At 37.9% G+C, this 22,281-nt stretch overlaps 2 protein-coding genes and 1 long non-coding RNA gene across 4 annotated transcripts; 1 reads left to right on the top strand and 2 right to left on the bottom strand.

The window, feature by feature from the left end:
• Positions 1-5: 5 nt before the first annotated feature.
• On the top strand, positions 6-3,683 carry LOC131313062 (uncharacterized). Its single transcript, XR_009196061.1, has 4 exons — positions 6-58; positions 2,964-3,023; positions 3,128-3,235; positions 3,447-3,683. It is a non-coding gene; the product is annotated as an uncharacterized LOC131313062 (long non-coding RNA).
• Positions 3,684-8,711: 5,028 nt separating this feature from the next.
• On the bottom strand, positions 8,712-10,449 carry LOC131313061 (transcription factor MYB4). Its single transcript, XM_058341134.1, has 3 exons — positions 10,185-10,449; positions 9,937-10,066; positions 8,712-9,416 (listed from the first exon to the last, which is right to left on the bottom strand). Exons 1-3 carry the CDS (start codon positions 10,315-10,317, stop codon positions 8,945-8,947), a joined length of 735 nt encoding a protein of 244 aa, XP_058197117.1. The 5' UTR covers positions 10,318-10,449; the 3' UTR covers positions 8,712-8,944.
• A 5,433-nt stretch (positions 10,450-15,882) lies between these two features.
• On the bottom strand, positions 15,883-20,470 carry LOC131313059 (protein root UVB sensitive 2, chloroplastic). Of its 2 annotated transcripts, none has more exons than XM_058341130.1 (10): positions 20,306-20,470; positions 19,981-20,118; positions 18,783-18,871; positions 18,606-18,690; positions 18,240-18,299; positions 18,054-18,147; positions 17,781-17,878; positions 17,339-17,518; positions 16,803-16,925; positions 15,883-16,719 (listed from the first exon to the last, which is right to left on the bottom strand). In XM_058341130.1, the coding sequence occupies exons 1-10, from the start codon at positions 20,315-20,317 to the stop codon at positions 16,294-16,296; spliced, it is 1,305 nt and encodes a 434-aa protein (XP_058197113.1). In that variant the 5' UTR covers positions 20,318-20,470; the 3' UTR covers positions 15,883-16,293. The 2 variants fall into 2 exon arrangements, with proteins under 2 accessions (XP_058197113.1, XP_058197115.1); XM_058341132.1 differs by lacking the exon at positions 20,306-20,470 and adding an exon at positions 19,046-19,109 and having other exon boundaries at positions 19,981-20,119.
• Between the last annotated feature and the right edge of the window lie 1,811 nt (positions 20,471-22,281).

Genomic DNA, 22,281 nt, shown 5'->3' with positions numbered 1-22,281 from the left:
GATTTCAGGCAAGGTTTTGTCCCAGGCACTTTATGAAGAGCGTGTTGTGCTTTGCCAGGTGACCTTGTGATAAAGGAATTTCCTTGTGATTTTCCTTTCCTTTCATTTCTAATCATAAATTATTTCTACTGTTTTGGAGGTAACTTCTTGGGTCTTCGAGCTTGAATATGTTGTCTCCTAGATTGTATTTACTAGTCATGGGTAGGGGTGGAAGAAAAAACCGGTATACCGGACCAAAAACTGAAACCAGACCAAACCGGTGGTTTGGTTGCTACAGGTAATTGGTTTGGTTTTTAGCCAAACCGAAAAAAATGGTTTGGTTTGGTTCATCACCTTTCAATCCGGAATAAACCAGATATATGGGGCTGGATGTGTGGTAAGACTAGACGAGACAAGATTAGAAATGAAACAATTCGTGAGATGGTAGGTGTAGCACCTATAGAGGAGAAGCTAAGGGAAAATAGGCTAAGGTGGTTTGGGTATATCTACCGTAGACCAGAAGATGCAGTAATTAAGAGAGCGGATAGGATAGCTCTAGGTAGCAATGTTACGGGGAGGGGTAGACCTAAATTGACATTAGATGTTGTAGTGCGCAAAGATATGAGTATAATGGGTCTGGTGTGAACAAGTGGCCTTTGACAGAGCTCAATGGAGGAAACAGATTCATGTAGCCGATCCCAAGTGATTGGGACGTAAGGCTCGGTTTGGTTTGGTTTGGTTATATGGGGCTAGTTCTACCTGCACAGATTTTAACACTGTTCGTGACACTCCATCTGAGCCATTGAAATCAATGGCTGAGATTCAAACACTCTCCCTCCTCCCTCTCCCTCTCCTTCTCCTTCTCCTTCTCCTCACCTAATCCCTCCCTCTCTCCTTCCCACCCTTAGTTGCACGGAGCAGGAGCGGAAGTGGGGGCTGGAGCGGGGGAATACAAAAGCTTCCAAGGTTGGTAGCGTGTACATATATTATGAAAATAAAGTAGCATAGAGTATTCACTTTAAGAGTACAATCATTTTAGGAAGTGAAAATATGGGTCAAGTCCTCCATAAGTGTAACCATTGGGCTAGTGTGATAATATATGATTTTCTTTTCAAGACATGATTACTTGGGTTAGATATATGAGCTCATCAAAGACCAATTAATAAAACCAAGTGATAAATCCCCATTTTTCTATACAAAGATCATACAAAAGTTCCCATCTTCGTCAGGAGCGAGCTCCCATCTCGATGGGAGTGGGCTTCAGTCAAGCTCCTTCGTTGGGAGCGCAAAAGCGGGCTCCCAAGGTGGGAGCAACACCACTTAGGAGCTCCCTGCAACTAAGTTCCCACCACACAACCCCACCTTTCCCAAAACCAACTCCGGTAGGCATGCCGGCTCCTCTTTCTCCGGCACCTCCATCTGTGTGTGTGTGTGTGTACACTTAATTTAGCTATTTGTTGGCAAAACATATATATACACAAGAGTGTGTTCTCCTCTGTCCCCTCCTCACCCTCTGCCAACAACGCACCCGATCTCGCCTACGCCTCCCAGCGACCACCGGAACGCACCGACAATGAGGACTCCGCCGCATTGGGCTTGCTACTGCTTGATCCCATATTCCGCCAATAATGCCTTCAAAGATCCTCAATCAAAATTCTGGATCCAAATTCTACTGCATTTGCTTCAATTTCAGAATATTACTCTGACACGTAGATGTTATTAGGATGGAGAATGTGGAGGTGATTTTGAAAGGGGTGTTGCTTTTTAGCAAAGTGAATTGATGAGTAATACGGCGTACTGTGGTGTGGTAGGCCAGTTTCTGTGTCTCGCTGTGGGTGTTTGAATAGGAAAGGGACAGGGTTACAATAACAAGGCTTTCTCTGACCTCTTCGTTTCTATGATGGCTGCGCTGTCGATGAAGAATGGCCGTTGTTGTAGCGTTTTGTGTTGGAGGAGGTGATTGTGATGTTTTATGTGGTTAATTTATTGTTTTAGACTCGCCAGAGATGGAAGTGCCGGAGAAGGAGGAGTAGGCTGCCGGCCGGAGTTGGTTTTGGGAAAGGTGAGGTGGTGTGGTGGGGAAGGAGAGAGGGAGGGATTAGGTGAGGAGAGAGATGGAATGTCAAATTGTGTTAAAATTTGTGTGGGTAGAACCGGCCCCTATACACACACACGCACACACACATATTATGTTTATATACTAACAAAACCACTTTAAAAAAAATGCTTATGAAACTAATATAGTCGAAAGGGTATAAGTAGGATTCTATGATGCAGAAAAGAGAAAGAAGGGAATGTGCCTTCTTCCCGTAGTAATGGATCACGACGAAGATATTTTTGTATTTTCTTACTATAGAGTTATGTAATTATACATAATAATAAAAGACTAAAAGCCATGTCAAAAAATAATAATAAAAGACTAAAAGGTTACAACTTAGCTTAGGGTAAGAAATTTCTCCAGTTAACTGCTGAATTGGTTTAACACTACATTTAGTTAGATGTAGGTAATAAATTTTTTTAGTTTCCACTGAAGTTTATTTACTTGATTTTATGATACTTCGTCGCTTAATTAGTTAGATTTTTACTTTTTAGTGCTTGTGAAAGAAATGAAGGATGAAAAAGGTTTTAGTGAATGGATTGCAGTAGGGAAAAGGTTTTTGACTGTTACCTATGATCCATTTTTTTTTTTGTTTGGTTATCAAATGTGGTATGAGTAACAAACCGAAAACCGGAATAAACCGGTCAAATCGAACCAAACCGAGCCAAACCGAACTATTAATATTTGGTTTGGTTTGGTTTATAAAATGTCCAAACCGGAATGTCCGGTTTGGTTTGGAAAAATGTTAAACCAGACCAAACCGAACCATTTACACCCCTGCCCCTAGTCATGGGTGAAAATGTTGGTCTCTGTTTATTTCCCTGATGGGAGAATATGTTGGTCTTCTAAATTATATTGACTGTTTGGGCATGAATATACTGGTCAGGTGCTTAAAGATGACATTACAAATGGGTATGCTGAGGAGGAGGGCATGGTGCAAAATCAGGTTTGGAAATATGTTATGGTCATAAGGTTAAGGTGTAAAAAGAATAGACCTCACTATGATAATTTGCTTACAAACTCCTTATTTGTTTGCTTATTGTGATGTAGGTTCTTGTGACTTTTAACGATAAGCCCGTTAAGGGGCTAAAGAGCTTGGTTAGTATGGTAGACAGTTGTGATGAGGAATTCTTGAAGTTCTCTCTTCAAAACCACAAAGTGAGTCCCTCTCCATTTTTATTTTTAGTTTCAGTGCAGGTGCTCATTTTTCTCTCTCTTTAAGTTGTTGTAATCTTCTTGTAGGTCAAGAAAACAGCATTATTGTCGGCATCATTTTGCTGACTATTTTATGTTATTATCGTGAACCAATAATTACTTACAAAAATCCTCCTATTAATAGTGGCAAGTTTTCTATGTCGTGTTGGTACAGATTTTGGTATTGCCGGCGAATATTGCCAGAGCAAGAACTCCGGATATTCTTAAAGCACACTGTATACCTTGTACTATGTCTTTGGAGTAAATGAAGTTGACTCGAGGGAAAGAAAGTCTCGTAGATCATGTGAGATTGTAAATGGATGTGAGTGAGCCAGAATTTCTATTTCTTGTTTTTAACCTTCTTCACTTCTCAAATTGTATGGAGGGAAAGGAATCGACTTTTTTCACTTAATAGCTCTGCACTGTTTAATGTGGTTTGTTTCTGTTCATCCTTTGCTTGAGTTGGATCCTCACAGTTGAATTGATACGGATAGGAAATACTCCCTCAGTCTCAATTTAATTGTCTCTTGTTATGTTCTAACCAACTAAAAAACTAATAATTCGTAATAAATTTTATATCGAATATGGATTTTGTTTTATAGATCTCAAATAGTTATATAATATAATATTTTTGAAATCATATAAAATATTATAAATTATAAGATATAATCAATTGAAAAGTGGCACGAATTTTTAAAACTAATAATTAAATTGGAACGGAGGGAATAGTTAAAAGAATTTCTGTTTTGTTTACCTACACAATCATTCCAATGTTTTCACTATTACCAGTCTTACCTTTGCATGATCAAATTGAATCGTTGAACCGGTCTGATTCTATACTTCTAGTTGTGGTCCTTGGAGTTCCACGTAGGTGTTCTGGTTGTGTTTATTGGGAAAAAGCGGAATTGAACAGATGAATTTGTTTTTGACAATTCACAATATCTCATAGGAGTAGCATATTACGAGGATCATTTAAAACAAAATAAAATAAGATGGGAAAAAGTGTATTATCTAAATAGAGTCTCGATCGAAATTTGTATTTTTCAAGGATCATTTAAAACAAAGTAATAGCTTTGCGAATAAGATGGGTAAAAGTGTATTATCTGAAAATAGAATTAAATATATAACGGTGAGCTTCTCATAACGGATCTCTTATTTTCATAAAATGAAGACTTCTCAGTTTTTTTTTTTTTTTTGTCAATGGAAGAAGTATACCCATTTATAAAAGTCATACGGCATCATACAGATCAAGCCATATGGCAGTAAAAGATTTTCACCCGAATATAGAGATACAGTCAAACCCTAAAGCTAACGATATACAGGAAAAGCAAAGAGACAAACAGATATCTAACGCCTAAGTAAGAGCCATCGCTCATCCCACACCATTATCAACAAGGATCGACATAAGTGGAGCTATAGTACCCAGACACCAGATGCCTCGGGATGGCGGAGCTCCGTATAAAAAACAGTATAAAAAACCTGAAGGAAATTAACAACCCACCAAATTAAATTCGGACAGAAACCAGACTAAATCCGGACTGAATCCAAACTAAATCTGAATAGAAACCGGATTGAATCCGGACAAAAATAAAATAAAATAAAACACACTCCCCTCCATCATTAAACAGCCTTTCTCTTGTCTAACTCCATACCGATCAAAGCTCTGAAGCCGACGACTCAAGAAGTCACCGACGGCAAGCGGAGCAGTGACGAACGACAAGCGGTTTGGGTAGAGAAGGGGAATGAGAAACTAGATCTGAAGGCAGAGATTGATTCATCCTCTCCCGTTGTCCAAAGTTAGGTATAAACATGTGCTCTCCTTTAGAAAGAGAGAAGAGGTAAAAAAAAAAAAAAAAAGAAGAGGGAAAATGATGGCCAAGAACGTGTTTTTATAATTAATACGTAGTATCCACCAAGAATATTTTTAGCATTAATAAAAATTCTTAACTTGTTCTTGAAGGGTATTAATTATCAAAACACGTCCTGGGCTGTCATTTTTCAAAAAAAGGGAAAATGATGGCTAATGACTTGTTTTGATAATTAATACCCGCCAAGGAGATTTTCAGCATTAACAAATGTTATTAGTTTGTTCTTGACGGATATTAATTATCAAAACACGTCCTTGGCCGTCATTCTCCCAAAAAAAAAGAGAACAGGAAAAGGGCTCCAACTACTCCTTTATGTACCCAGCATCTATTTAAAACCTGAAGGACCCAAATTAAACCTAAGGGCCTACCGGCCCATCTTGATTTACATGATCTGCTGGAAAAAAGAAAAGAAAAAAAAATGACGGCCTAAGACGTATTTTGATAATTAATACCCGCAAAAACAAAAAAGAACAACGTTGCTCAGGCTCAATATTGGGCCGAAACAAATCACATTACATGCTGACCATCACTTTTTGGGCTTGGATCTAAAAGAATTAGACATCCGAAAGGAAATCACCACTTATTTTCACTCTTCGTTGACTTTATAGCTTTTCTCTTTTGCTAGCTTTTTTGGATTTTTTTGGTTTATAATCATCTTGTTCAATCGGGACATGAATCAAACGGGCCTAATTAAGTTTACAGGAGTATACGTTAACAACCAAGTTTAAGTGACGGTGGTATTGATGATTTTGAAATATTTTGTGGTATTTGGTTTTTTTTGTCCCCCCCCGCCCCCCCCCCCCCCCCCGATTTTTCCCTTTTGAATACTTGCATTTGTTTTTGAAAAGTACTTTTATCTACTCCGCAACTTGTTTTATTAAAAAAAAAAAAAAATTCATTAAGGGCCTCATCATCTATGAAACATACATAGCTAACAAAAAAAAAAAAAAAAAGCCAATTGGAATTCTCTTTACAATCTAGCCATCATGTATAGCGTACTAATGATTGTCTTTACAAGTTATAGGTGCTTTTAAAACAATTTTTCTTTTTAAAATTCGGTAGTCAATCAGCAAAATAATTGATTAGTTGGAGGCATTATATCACTCTTTAGTAGTATGGCCTACTACTTACAGAAATTGAAAGCACACAATTAAAAGTTAAATATACGGTGGCGTTTCAGCTTTGCCTCTTAAAAAATAACTACTTATTTGTAATTTTAAAACTTAAAAATAATAGACTTACTGAAATAAAAATATATATACAATATGGATCTTGATTGATAATACTTACTCTTTCTCTTTTTTTAACAAAAAAATGCCGAGAGGGGAGCTAAATTTTTGTAAGGGGGCAAGACTATATATTTTGCTGATAAATTTATTTTTCAATGTAATAGTAGTATTTTTTAAAATCAAAGTATCTACACCCTACATACTCATAGACCAACAACTTGTCGAATCCAAAAAGATATACTAGTATTACCTGCAGTTATTCTAGAACCACAAACACACATGCAAATACTTTGCACACACTCGCATCTTTTTAGGAGTCTCATGCACACTGAAAGTGTAGTATGTGCATGCGGGTCCCAATGTGAATGTGTTTGTGGTTGTATAGTAATTGAACTCTCCCCGCCCATGACAAGGTGATATCAAGTGCATATTATTAAGTGCTGTAATGTTTTAATTAAAACCATTTCAAGAGATATAGGTCAAATTTCAGCTATTTCTACCTTTATTTCTGCGGAGCATCTGGTCAGTAAATTTTTTTTTTTACTCCACCAATTGTAGTAGTACTAGTATATTCGTTTATTTGTCCATATATCTTGTTCTGGAATTATTTTTTATTTTGCTTAGTTTTTTTAAATAAAGGAGCAGTGAATATTCCTACTTAACTACTGTAGTACATTAATTAAAGTGCATAGAGGCAGCTTTTTGCATTTAAAACGTGCTGAATTTTGTATATCAACTCTCATTAGGAATGCATGAAAATGGACAAGTAGAACTTATGATGTTTTTTTTTATTTTAATGCAAGATGTCTCGGGTCAACTTGCTCGTACCTCGAATTAATTCTTATAGTTCCTCCCATAACCGTTTTACATGCTTACGCATGAGAGTGAGGTGGCCCCAAAAATTATTGACAAGGAAAATCAAACCTAAGGCCTTAAGATGAAGTAAACACTTAATAAATCTCAGGGCAAGATCATTAGATTGGCTAACTCCTTGGGGTTGAACTTATGGTGTTACTATACATACTTTAATAGAGTAAGCTAATCCTTGAGAAAAAAGGATGATAACTCCAAATCTGCCATTAAAGTATTTAACCCAATCAAATCCATTGCTTTAGTAAAGATACTTTTAGAGAAGTTCGGCTTACCAATACTGTGTTTTTTTAAATTACCGGCGCTTGTTCGTTTTGGAATTTTGGATTTGAATTTTGGGGTAATAAGTGAAAAGAGATAGAAAGAGAGAAATTATTGAGGACTGTGCACAAAGATAGAGTCCAAAATCCAAATTCTAAAACAAAAAAGGCTGATCTTGGCCAGCGCAGAATTAAATCCTGTTCTACAAGATCCTATATTAGCTATATATCCTCCTTGCATTTATTCCGGAGACGTCGCCAGTGCTATGGGCTTTGGCTTATGTAGATAAAAAATGATGAATGGGATTGTGGCACTCCACTTGCCGTCAATGCGGAAGGATGACGCCAAAAAGAATAGAACGTTGTTTTGCTCTGCAGGATGCGTCGGATCCCGTATAACAAGCAAGCTCTTTACCCTAAAATTCAAACATGTGGGGCGCAAAATGCTATCTTACTCTATTCTTGCGTAGCAATATAGAAGCCTGCTTATGCTACTTCGGCGGCACTTTTTTGCCTTCTCTTCGCTCTGGACAAGAGCGCTAGTGGACGCGGGGAGGGAGCAGGCCGAAGCCTGTCGTGTGCGCACCTCGACTAATTTTTTAGCGCTAAATTTAACGATTGGACGAACCCTCCAGTTGCCCCAAGATTTTGAATGTCTAACCTCCGTGGGGTTTAAACATGGAGGTCACGCACTTATTTGCTTTCTCATGCATGCCCGTTTGACCCTTGTACCGATTCTTAACTGAAGTAATACTATTTTCAATTCTTCGTAAAAACTCTTCAAAACTCAGTGGATTAATTAACTACTATATGAACTTTATGTTGTTACCCACATGATTAAATTCGCTGAATATAGTATTACATATTTTTGTTTAATTATTGCGCAACCATTAATCTAATCCAAACCGTGATAATCATGCTTGACTTGTTAATTATACTGTTGTGCAATCGCATTTGTTTCTACTAGCTAGCGATGGAGTACAAAGGACCTGCATGCTTCATATACAAACTAGAAAGTTGAGATCAAGTTGAGTTCTTTTGTGCCAATTACTAAGCTAATTAAAAAATGTTTGAGCGAGCTTACGCAAAACAGATTATAAAATGGGTATAATGTCGTCAGGTTATTATTGTTGCTTCACAAGTCCTTCCAACAACAGTAACACCTATTGTATTTTTTCCTGTGGAAAATGCAATAGATCATGATTATATATTTGGTGTAACCTTGTATATATATTATTGTTGCTTCACGAGTCATTTCAACCACAATGACACATATTGTATTTTTCTTGTGAAAAACACAACAAATACAAAAGATGGTGACAATTTTATTTTTGCCTGGTTCATGAATAATTAACCTACATTTTAAAACTAATTAGCCACTACTTAATACATAATTAACTATTCCTGTTCTTGAAGTATATAATTGGAAAAGTGGTAAATGCTAAGCTAAAATCCTGGCAGCTCTTGCATTTCCCCTGCTGTTGAAAACAGGTTGAACCAGTAGTCCATACCATCATGCATAGTGTTTGAATTGTACCCACAGACATTTTCCACCCCATGATCAAGTTGGGAGAATTGAAGATCACCGGAAATATCAACCGACAATACGTCCGCCCAGAAATTCTCATCCATCTCATGGAAGCTGTTGACGAATGAATCATTGCCCACGCATGTGGCGGCCGTGGTGGTGGTTGTGGCGGAGGAGGAGGAGGAGGTGTCACTGGCCGAGTGTTGTGGGCTTTCCAGCCTTGTCAGTACTTGACCTAGATCTTGATCATTCATGGGCTGTGGTTCTTGATCAAGTTTGGTTTCCAGCTGGTTTTCTTTGATCATCAGCTTCTTTTTCAAGTGGGTATGCCACACGTTTTTTATCTCGTTGTCGGTTCGCCCGGGTAATCTAGCTGCAATTGCTGACCATCTGCATTTTGGGAAAGAGTATCCAAAGATCATCAGTTGCTAAATTATGGGGGTTTATCTTGTTATATAATCCACAACAGAGGAAGAGAGTGACAGAGAGGCCATGGATATTACTTAAGCACTTGATATGTAACAAACATATCACAGACTAGAGCTTAGATGTTAAATTAAGTTCGACTGTTGTTTGACTCGTTAAAAGTTTGTTTCCAATCCTTCCACGCAACAAGCAAGTCAAGTTCGAGTATATTTTTCCGATGCTCCTTAAGTTTTCAAGCTGGCCAGAATTGAACTACTGATCGATATCAAGATTGAATCTTGATAAGCTTATTATACGATATTACAAAATTTGCAATACTCGATCGAGCTCATTTCATTATCTGTAACTTTGATTTTGAGATTGGGTCGAATGATAAAATCAAAGAACATTAGTCTCATCAAGTTATCGAACCAAATTTAAACAACCCACTACTCGCTCGGCTCACCCTTGTACATAAATAAGAAAATCAATCAATGTAACACACCTATTTCCCAACATCTCATGCAACTTAATGATGGTCTCCTCCTCTTCTTTGCTGAAGTTTCCACGCTTAATATCCGGTCGCAGGTAATTCGTCCACCTGAGCCTACAACTCTTTCCACACCTCAATAAACCTGAGAAAACAATTAAACAAAAATCATATGTATGGTTTGAAATGCATTTCCAACAAGCAGGAAATTAAGCAAGAGGGAAAACCCAGATGGGAATTTGGAAATATATATATATATATACCAGCTTGTTTAGGAAGTGCCCTCCAATTGCCATGACCATAAGCACTAATATAATTGATCAATATCCTATCTTCCTTGGGTGTCCATGGGCCTCTCTTTAACCCCATCTTCTCACAGCATGGAGCTCTCACCATCTTTTGATTTGATTTGAATTTAATTGAATTGAATTATCTCAAAGAAAGTTGATAAGTAGTGTGTGTATAATTATAGCCCAGGAAAATAGCTTAATGTCCAGTCCTATATGTCTCAGTGCTGGAAATGATTTCTGGGGCACGGGTAGTGGGTATTTATCATGATATATTCATGGTGGAAAATTCCGCCCCAATTGAAGTTCAAAGAACGTGCATGATTTTCAAAAGAGGCATGTACTGCTACCGCCTTCCCGGAATATCTCTCTCTCTCTCTCTCTCTCTCTCTCTCTCTCTCTCTACTTTTCTGCCATGATGTAATAATTGGACTCCAAATGGTCAAATGAAACGTGGGAACGTGCAGAATAAAAAGTAGTAGTACATGATATCAGCCAACCAGCCTCGTTGGTTTTTTCAAAAAATGGAGAACACATATGCGTAGTCAATATTCGGTATATTCCAATTTCCGAATTAAAAAAATGACAAAAAGGTGAAACAGCTGGTTGGTGTTTTACCAACTGGTCTTCTCAGCCTAAAATTAAAGAATAATAAGACAAGAAACGAAGAGACTAGCTAGTTGCCTACATGGTTATCTTTTTCACTTATTTAGTTTACTGAATGAATGACTAATGGTTGGGTCCACCTGGGAATTTTGAATGGATATGGGAATTATAATTACCACCCTCTCAAAAATCGGTCCCGGTTCTACGCATGGATAAATAACACAACAAATAGGGACAATGTACAATTAACATAGAAAAAGACACAAGTTACGGTGGTTAGTATATCTAACAGTTCGTCATCGGCAATCGGCGCGACGGCTGGCGAACTAGTATATCTTCAGCAACAGCGGAGACGGCAACATAGCAACGAGTATGTAAGTACGCTTGTAGCATATTTGACTACTTCTGCAACCACATCCATGAAAGGAATGGTATTTTTAATCCTCTTGACTTTTAATATTTTAGTTTATCCTTTTTTGTTTTCTTTATACCAATGCAATCTCATGGTCCATAATCCACATCCATGAAAGGAATGGTATTTTTAATCCTTTTGACTTTTAATATTTTCGTTTATCCTTTTTTGTTACTTTTCTTTATTTGGTGGTGGTTTTGATTTTTGTTTTCCCAAGACTATGGCCTCGTAATTTGTATTTGCTTTATACCAATGCAATGACACTTAGGCTCCGTTTGTTTGGGCGTAAAATATTTTTCGATAAAATGTTTTACCTATTTTCCAGTGTTTAGATGTGAAAAAAATAAGAAAAATATTTTACATGTAAAACATTTTCTATTAATTGGATGAAAATAACTTACCTTTAAATCTTACGTAAGTTATTTTCCGAAACGAACCCGCTGCCTTCTACTGCAATTCTCACTGCTCAATTTTCTCGATCGTCAGTTCTGACCCATGTGCAATTCCAATTTTCTCAGATCTCTCTACCGTTTAAGCCTCCTCTCTATCTCTCTACACTATTTTGTCGACTTCTGAAAAATATTTTTCAAGTGCCACCAAACACCGAAAAATAAAAGTTTAAAGTTGGTTTTCTAAAAAAATATTTTGCGTGAAAAATATTTTACATTATAAAATATTTTACATCGAAACAAACGGAGCTTTATTGCATAAACTGGTCCAACACCTTAAGTTATCATGGAAAAATGCGCGCAACAACACTTGCTTTGTAATCAGACAAAAACATGGAATGAGCTCTTTGACTGTTACATAACCCAATCCATTTTTGGGAAAATCTATTATAGCACAATACTTTGCGTAACTATATATACAACATGTTTAGGTGGCATTTTATAGACTGTATCACTAGACAATATAAAATGGCATCTCATCTATTGCCCAATGATTCTGTGCCACCTAAGCATTGTTGTGAAAAGTCTCATGCCATAATATGAACGTGTAAAAAGCATATGTCTAGATTTACAAAACTAAAATCAATGCACACGAGGGAAGCAATCGACATCTGATGTTGAAGACTTGAAGTATTGGATTGTTAAGAGTTTTCGAACTTATATTAAGGAAATTGATTTTTGCGCTCCAGTTTTATATGCAAGCGCTCCATTTGTGCATGAAGCTTCACGTTAAAAGTGGAGCGCCTGCGTACAAAAGTGGAGTACTAAAATCAACATCCTATATTAAACATGATATTTGTGAATAGGTCAACAAAAAAGGCAGTGTTCAAAAAAAAAAAACTCTAAAATTAGAGGCCAGTTGATTTTCTGTCCCTTTTGAAAAGACTACTATAAATTAATGTCCAGTCAAACGTGGAACATCACCTAAAGGCAAAGAAGTCGGCACAAATACACAAATGAAAAATAGGAGTGAACTCTCCATATTCAATATCCAGAATTATCCCAAATTTCACTTTTCAATTTATAATTTTTCCAAAAATCACATCGTTCAATGTAGGAGTATTATTTTCCCCAAAAATCACATCATTCCATTGAAATATATGCAGGATTTAACCAGAACGTACGTGTTTCTATCGTCGCTTTAGAAATCTTGAAAAGTCATATACATATCTACCATTAACACGTTTTTAACCTTCTACCACTCCAATTAATTGGGATGAAAGGCTTTTGGATAATAATTTTTCAAGCTTCAGGCCCTCCAAATTATTTTTTGATCGGCGAAAGTCAATATTGTTAAAACAGTCAGATTAGCACATTGGAAGAAAGTTAAACTCCTGACCTCTTTTCCCCTAACACGGTAACACCTAAGTACCTAAGTGCACCCCCTGCGATGCCATTGAGCCAAAGGTCTCTTAACTTCGGATCACGCCCCGGAATTTGCAGATGCAAAAACGAATTGTACAGTCATTTCAATGCCATGCTCTCCCCACTTTCTTTTATTTATCCTCTTGTGGTACACAATTTGATACATTGAACGCTATGTAATGATGCCAAGCAACCCTATTAGGACCGAGTTGCGAGTCTTATGACTAATTGAATTCGAGCATTATATCCAAAATTTTGACCTTTTCTCCCAAAGGTTTTAAAAAAAAAAAATGTTATTAGTGCCAAGCTTTTGAAGGGATCCCAGAAAGTCTACTAGACTAGAAGTAGAGGACACTTCAGCTGCACTTGAGTAACTTAGAGGATACTTCAGCCCTAGCTAGCTACTTATGTCAATGAGCAATCTTGAGGGACACTACCGGCCTCCCTAGGTTGAAAAGTTTACTGGATAGGATTCACTCTTACACTTAATTGCATCAAAATTTTGCCTCCATTACTTGTTAACTCAAATCATGTTACTGGTTTTGTGTCTTCATGCTTACATATATACTGTATAATTTACTTATGAGACACCTCATTGTCTGTTTAGCCATTAGGACCAAACTGAGCCATGGGCTGCATGGCTCTTCCCCGGTTACGTGCTGGTTGTCAAGCTAACTAACACGGAACCCTAGTCCTTTCGTGCTTGGGACCGACTATGTTCAATATAGGACTTCAAGGACACCGAGAGAGTAAATAAAAGGACAGGCACTAGCACCATAATGCATGCTATTACATAGGACTTGGAGATTTTTTTCCTAAATGGTGGCCCATACAAACGAGTAGTGCAATTTTGTTCACCCTCTTTTAAGGAGGGTGAACATTACCCTCCTTCCTATTGAATGAAATGGTGTGGATCCCACCACAAAGTGATGTCATACTTACCATGCAATACACTTTTTGATAAGCATGACATCACTTTGTGGTGAAATCCACACCATTTCAACCAATAGAAAGGAGGGTAATATTCACCCTCTTGAGTGGGGGTGAACAAAACTCAACTCCCCAAAACATGGTGTGACCACTTTTTCTCTCTCACTTCAAAGCAAACGGCTCGTCAAAGTGACTTAAAAAAATACAAACGGAGGCACCACATATCAACGATTCGAGCCAAAAACCAGTTTCTCTGGAAATCAGGGAGAAAAGCGGTTGTCAGATGCCGGAAATTTTATTTGGAGAACATAATACTAGTGTAGGTTTCATTTTATGACACCGGACTCCATGGTCCAACTGACCTGTTCAATTGAAAATCAACAATTACCATACCACGCCGCTGCACACCCTTTCGAGGCAGACTACTGAAATTTCTCAATTTCTAGAAGAGATTAAACTTGTGAATCAGTGATACCTTCTAATCCACTCAAAACATTGAAAAAACAAAGATAACTAAGAATTTGCCTCTAATTTTTCCTCTCCCGGGGTACCTGAGAATATGAAAATCATTACAAGTAATTTATTTGTCCTGCTCAGTCCAGCGCAGTTTTTCTTGGAAGCTAAGTTTGTCAATTTCCCAATTTGAAAGAAAACAAAACCAAGTGAACGTGCATAAGAGTAGTATTCAATTAACCACATGCAAGATCATGCAAAGGGCATATATGTATTGACTAAAGTAATACTCCTATTTGATTAGCCCCGAGCAGTCCAGCACAACATTTTACGCAACATGCCCATGTGGCAGCATTTCATTGGTATGTGGCAGCATTTCATTGGTACACTGCCATTTTTCGCAACATGCCTCATATTGCGTAAACAAAGATGCTACTCACACAACAATCCAAACACAACAACTTATACAACCTCTCACATATATGTGGGGCCCACACATAGTAGTGTATGTGGAGCCCACATGCATGTGAGGGGTTGTGTAAATTGTTGCGTTTGGATTGTTGTGTGAATATCATTTTTGTTGCGCAAAATGTTGTGCATGCGGTTGTGTTCATACACTTCCCATACGGTAAAGCTCAACATTGCAAGAAAAAATTGGAGCAACATGAGAATCCTGAGATAGAATGTATACCAACATCACATGAAGCATCAAAATATCCTAGCCAAAATACAGGTTTAGGACATTTCTATCACAGTGATTATCATAACGGGGACCTTACACCCGACCAAATATGGTAGTGACAAGCTGCTTAAGTATAAAGACTAGAAGAATCAACAAACAGATAATGAGGTCTTGTCAAAACAAAAAAAAACAAAAAAAACAAAACAGATAATGAGGTAAACCCAAACACAATTCATTCTTCAAGAGAAAATTTGGCTTAAAGAGACTGCAGAAATGAGTAACTTACATCTTCCAGGGTTCTTTACATGGTAAATCTGAGCACTTCCCTCAAGGGAACGGCAAACTCTGTTGGTGGAACTTGTATCACTCATGGAGTCATGAACCGTAATCAAATGCAATCCTGGTTTTGACATCCTGACCTCAAACTAGAAAAAATTTGAACAATTCCAGCAATTGACAGAAAAACAGATTATCATCTCCAACTACTTTATCATCCCAAAAATTACTTCTGGAGCAGAAAGTAAGCAAATCAAAGTCAATAGATCAGAACATTTCCTTATCCTTCTATTTATGAGTGTCGACTCCTTTTGCACACAATACAGTTAACAAAAACGTGAGTTCTCACCAAAATCCAAAAGTTGAACTTAGCCAAAGACTCAAAGGCTGAACTTCTAGCAAACTCGGATTAAAACAATTCTGCAATAAATCTCAAGTGCAGCTTTTTAGAACCATATATATCAGATGAAAGAAAAGAAGAAACCCAAACAAAGGTAAGAAGTCGAATAGAGTAAAACAAAGTAGATAATAGGTTATCTATAACGCAAGTAATCTTCTCACATTTGTACTGTCTTTTTTCTTGTGTCTGAACTCCAATGTACAAACAAAATACACATAGTGAAGATGAATCTCATACAGGCGTGGCATCCAATGAACCAATGTTTTTCCCAGATAGGGAACTTATCCCTTTGATGACAAATCATATGAAAGCCGGCAGCGAAAGTACAAACTGAATTTGCGTTAGGAGCTAATACTGTCCTTTTTTCTTGAACAATTAATACCTTCCCCTTCAGATGTAATAATACTCAAAGAAAGCAAAATGCTCGTAAACCATCATCGAACTCCATTGTTTCAAGTTACAATATCACTGCATCCTGAGAAAAACAAAAAAGAACCTGAACCTGTGTGATACTACCATGCAAAACGGCTTCCAGTACCATCAAGAAACCGATCAGTATGCCACCCTTTTGACTGCAGTTCGGACAGAAATGAAGAGAACACACCGTTCATCCTCTCGTAAGCCTGTTGTAGGACATTAGCCCTTGAACCGTGAATAGACTTCTCCATGTTTGCAGCATATGCAGCAACTAGCCAGCCCCTTAATGCATCTTCAGCTGTAGCATTATGCACCAATACCATATCGGTCCATCTAATTCCGCGATTTATAATAAATTTCTCGTCGGGGAATATTTCTTTGAGTTCACGAAGTTTTGAAGGCTTAACAATCATGTGTACGGCCTTTCCCACTTTAACATTACCAGCATCCTCTATCAGTCGCCCTGGAAATAGGAGATCTTCCCGGTATCTTAGATCAGCAGGGCTTGAAATTTTCCCGGTCTGGTTAAATTCCAGTTGAAGAATAAATTACATTCATAGACAAATATGCATGGACTATTAAGCTTTGCATTTCAATTACAAACCATCAGATAATCAGCCACAACCATTGCAGTTCTTTGAGGATTCAAAGTGTTGACCGGAGTAGCTCTCATTTCTTCAACTACACAATATACATGTATGACAGATAGAAGAGGTCCAACAACCAACTGCAAGATACAAACCATGATAAAGATCACGGAACACATTTCTCAAATGGCCTGATCCACTACACGTACCAAACAAAAAAAGACGAAGTTAAACATCATTCGGGAACTTTAATGATAAAGTGGGAAAACACATGCAGTAATGCAGCTAAAATATTTCTGAGAATCTGTAGCTGCATGAGACATGAATCAGTCTCCAATACTCAGTGTCTCAACTACAGGAAGCTTCATGTTCCAAAAAAATGGACACCAATAACCGTAAAACTTGGTATAATGCTCATTTGGATATCACCATCTTCTAAATATGTAAAACCTCGGATGTGATAGCCTGCAACTTTACTACTTTTCGAGGAAAATGCATTACAACTAGTCAAAAACCAGATACCATGCATCAGTTTAGGATAAATGTGATGTACCTTCGCTTGCGTTGATGAACAAATTGTAGAGGCTAACTGGATACCTGCTCCTATTCCAAGGACGTTAAAAAGAGTTGAGATGGCCTCGCCTTTTGCAAATAGGTCACTAAGATTTCCTTCTTTGGCAAAAGAAGAATATATGGGCAACCTTGTCGCTCTGGCTGCAACGACTGCCATTCCCTGTTGAACCATATCATAGACAAATCTGAAGTTAAAAGAAACTGTGATAAGAAATAATGTTCCACTGAGCGAGGCATTTCACAAAACAGTATAAAAGCACCTGATTTTTTAATCATTATCATTTAGATACAGCATAAAAGCACCTGATTTTTTAATCAATGTCATTTAGATGAAAATTCTGTTTAGCCACCTAATTGAGTATTCATCTTGACAATGAGCAAATGAAATTTAATTGTTGGAGACTGGGCGTTGTCTCTCCTACCTTTGCAAAATTTCCAAGGCCTGCCATTTCAAGAAATAGGTGTGGGCACAAGGGGGAAAGAACTTCCAAACCAGTTCCTAAGTCATAGAGCACGTCAGCTGCAACATGGAAAGCTCACTCTATTAGAAGATATTGCAAAACTGATAGATAGAAGCAAGCTAAGCTGTAAAACAAACTATACATCTTGAATGAATAGTTGAAGCAATAATTCAACTAAAGAACCATCAAAAATACAGAAAGGAAAGATCTCATGTTTTCAGGCAAGCTACAAACCCAGAATTCTCCAACGTTTGGGCTCTGAATCCATTCTTGCACCCAAACTGCTACATATGAGCTTTCCTACATGCTGCATACCATCCTTTAAAACCTGCTTGGCATGAGCACAACCCATAAATGCATCGACAAAAGGCTTTCAAGCATTGACATGTGTAGACTCATCCAACAAAATTGACATCTTACCCAACTTACTACAGTCGCCTGTGCAGGAGTAGGCCGCAAGCCTGCAGCAAATAGCAGAGACTGCAAAAGAGTAAGACTATTGAAAAATACTCCACAGTTGGGGGAGACATTTCAATTCAATAGCAAAGGATTAATCTAACCCAAAATGTTTCTAGAAGACAGATTGAATAGTAACACCAAGACCGTGACAAGTAGGCGCACAAACGCACTCAGGGTGTCACACACACACGTGCACACACAACAGACACACACAATACCGGGAACAAAGCCAGCCGTGAGCTGAATATTATGTATCTTCTATATTATAGAAACAACAAGCTAGAAGCTCCTATTGCTGAATATGTATTCCAAGTATCAGAAGAAGACCTGAGTTGATAGAACAGATAATGCTGCACTGGTAAAGTGCTGCATTGCCCGGAACTGTGTGTATCTAAGATAACCCTCATTCACACTGCACAAGCAATATACTATCAGCTAAATCCAGTATAAATGTGCTTCAGCAAAGCTAGTAATCCAAAAGAGAATAGATCATCTTTAGCTCACCTATATGGGTAACCTGAAGGAAAAAACTTATTCTGAAAGGATTCAACCATCCTATGGATTACTGGTCTCGAATCATCAACCACCGTCATCTGTAAAGAATTTAAAGTTCCAGAACAATCAGTTCAATGACTTGTAACTTAAACAGCAAACAAACAGGTACTGTAAACAATATTACTATCTTCTGTGCGCATCAAATACTTAAACAAACTTTGAGAACAACGTTTCTGGTGAATCAAGGCCCCGCAACGAGAATCTCCTATAACCTTATGCTTATAGTGTTGAGTAATAGAAGGAAGCATTCCATAACAGTGGCGCTGGACAACAAGACTGTTCAAGGTTGAAAACGAGGAGACAGTAAGAGAGGGAGAGAGGAAGCAAAGGGGGAGGATGGAAAATAGCAATCTCAACAATTGATTCCATTATCACACCACTAAGAGCATGTCCACCTGTTGGTGCCAAAATGGCATTACAGAGCCATTATTTGGTTGTTACAGTGTCAAAAAGTCAAAGAAAGGAAAAAAAGAAAGGAAAAGAAAAAAAAGCAAGGTTATGGTACCGGTTTGGCGTCATTTTGGCAAAATTTCAAAATCAAATCATTGGATTAAACTCATCTCATTTGTTTATACAAAACCAATGACTTCATAAGGATGCAAGTTTAGAAATTACCAAAGTTGATACCAAATTTGGCACCAAGAATAGCATTATCAAAATTTTGCATTGAATTTGGCACAAGGGTGGAGATTGGAGAAGGTTTTGCCATCTCATAGCCATTTGTCCTGTTATTGCCATAATTTGGCATATTCTTCCGCAGAATGTAAGTCCATCCATTGCCATTTGTTGATGACAAAAAATATCAATCCACACTTTATCCAAGCCATTTTATTTGTAGTATCGAAAAATAAGATGAGTTCAATTCAATAGTTCTGAATTTGAGTTTGTGTCAAAATAGCAACATTGCTATTTTTTTACTTTTTGACACTGTAGCAAGCCAAAAGTTGACACCGACGGGTGTACTCGCTCTAAGATGCCATAAGCAATGGAAAACATCGTAGGAATGGGTTTAAACATAAATATAGGTTTGCGTTTGGACTTCAATTTGAAGTCAAAAAAGAGTCAAAACAACGCCCAGGTAAAGTGCGTGTGATTCTGGGTTCCCTAAATGAATGTGAAGGAATACAGGGGGTTAAGGAAGACTTACAGAGAGTTGAGCAGGTGACTCGAACTGATAGAGGCGAGAGACGGACTCGGAGGTTTCGATCCAGGACACAGGGCCTCTTTCGGGCGGCGGCGGCCGTGAATCTTCTCCCTCTCGCTTCTTCTTCATCGTTATCTTGCCCTAGATTAATCCAAGTTCAATCAGAAAAGGCAAAGGCCTCCGTTGATAGAGTCATACGACGGATAAACCTTTTCGGACTTTCAGTGCAGAGTTCATGGACAAAACTCTTCTGACCGGACGATAAGTGCGTGCGTGTGTGTGTGTGTGTGAGAGAGAGAGAGAGAGAGAGAGAGAGAGAGAGAGGTACCAGCAAATTCATGGAAGGAAGAGATAAAACGAGCAGAGATCAGTTGCCAACGCCGCGGGATTCGGAATAGTACGTGGAGCAATTTACGAGGAGGCAATTTTGGGCGCGCCGCCGGTGCAACGAGGCGACGTCGTTCCGCGTCCGCGACTCCTGTTGTCGTGAAACGTGGGCCTCGTGGTCGTTGGAACGACACTGCCTTTGGGCCTTATTTCCCTAGGCCTAGAGGGGTAAACGAGTCAAACGAGCCGAACAGATACCTGATTAAAATTGGTTTGATAATTTAACAAATTTTAAAAATACGTTAAACCTTAGCTTGTTTATGAGATGATCCAATCTCAAACGAACTTTCATCAAGCCAATCTCAAGTAACTTGAATTTTTTATACGCAATAAGCCGAACGTGCGGAGTAGGAATAAGCTTGGCTTGCAATCTTAACGACCTTCAAAAAAAATGTTCAAGCTTGACTTGATTATATAACAAACCAATCTTCAATAAAATTTTAACGAACAAACACGAACATAAACTCAAGTAGCTTAGTTCGTTTAGCAACGTTACCTGGACCTGCATCTATATGTGACCCGAACCAACTAGTGCATGTTTGTTAGCCCAATGTATCTGAATATTCAGGACTTTGTGCTTGGGATCTTGAAAATGCACACCACATACCAAAACCGAGAAGGAAAGTTACACAACCATTCGGTGGAAATATTGAGCGCACTTGTTACAGATTTTTACGTGGTTTCATACACTGAGAAAACTACCACAAGGCAAATTAGGTGTACACATGTGATTGATATTTGTATTTAAGATTTTTATTAGGCGGAGATACCGTCACGTGATATCACTGTTGCACCCAATATCTTATAAGATCATGTGTAAACAAATGCACAACCTTAGTTTCAGAAATTTGTAACGATAGAAAGAAATAAAACGAAGATGACCCAACTGTTTGTGGCACTTACCCTGCCACACCCCTCACCCTATCTCTCCTTCGCTTAAAATGCCCTTTCCTCACCCTTTGCTTGCACGCATCAGCGAAATCCTTGCCATCTTCTTTTTGGAGTCTCTCCTTTCAGAGACTCCGAAAAGAAGAGTTCTCATATTCTTGCTTCGCAAACGAGAGAGGATAGTAGAGGACGTCAGAACCTTCTAATTTGTTACAAACGTTAAAGTATTCTGAAATAGAAAATATGTTAATTAACCACATGTCTTCGATGTATCGTCGATGTACTTTTCTCTTAATTTGAATTGTATAGAGGATCAGTTTGGAGGAGGAGCTTTCTGATTCGCCATATTGTTATCCTCAACATTCTTGAACATTAAAAATGGCCATACGTTTAGAGTCACAAATGGAAAATATTAGCCTTTAATTTCTTCACATGCAATTTCCAAGAGTTCGTGCATGGCAAATAAAATGAAACCAAGTTCCAACGTACAACTTATGGCTGTGTTTGGATGACAGGTATCTTATGGAAGAATGAGAATGTGATTCCGGAACTCTAATATTCCTATTTTTGTGAAGAGTAAGAATGAGAATGAGATTACTGATCTCCCAATCCAGGAAGAATTACATTCCTGAATACAGGAGGAATCTGATCCCTCCCACCTCCATGGGAATCTTTCGATCAATATAAAAAAAGAAAACGTTTGACTTTAGGATATTTTCAAAATAGTAAATAATTTCTAGAGAAGATTACTTAATTAATTCAAACGTCGGAATAGAATTACTCGGGGTATCGAATTACTAGGAATTTGATTCCTGATAATCAAATTTCTATTCCTACAAAAGATTACGGACATCCAAACTAAGCCTACAAGTATTCTCGCACATTGCTAGTACAATTAACAATCGCCCATAATATATATATATATATATATATATATATATATATATATATATATATATTAAGCGGCTCAGATCATCGCAAATTGGTCAGAAAAGGGACATCCTTAACTTAATACGGTAAAAACGCCCT

The sequence above is a fragment of the Rhododendron vialii genome, chromosome 13a (assembly GCF_030253575.1).
Source record: "Rhododendron vialii isolate Sample 1 chromosome 13a, ASM3025357v1".
NCBI lineage: Eukaryota > Viridiplantae > Streptophyta > Magnoliopsida > Ericales > Ericaceae > Rhododendron > Rhododendron vialii.
This window is presented reverse-complemented; position numbering and strand designations above follow the sequence as displayed.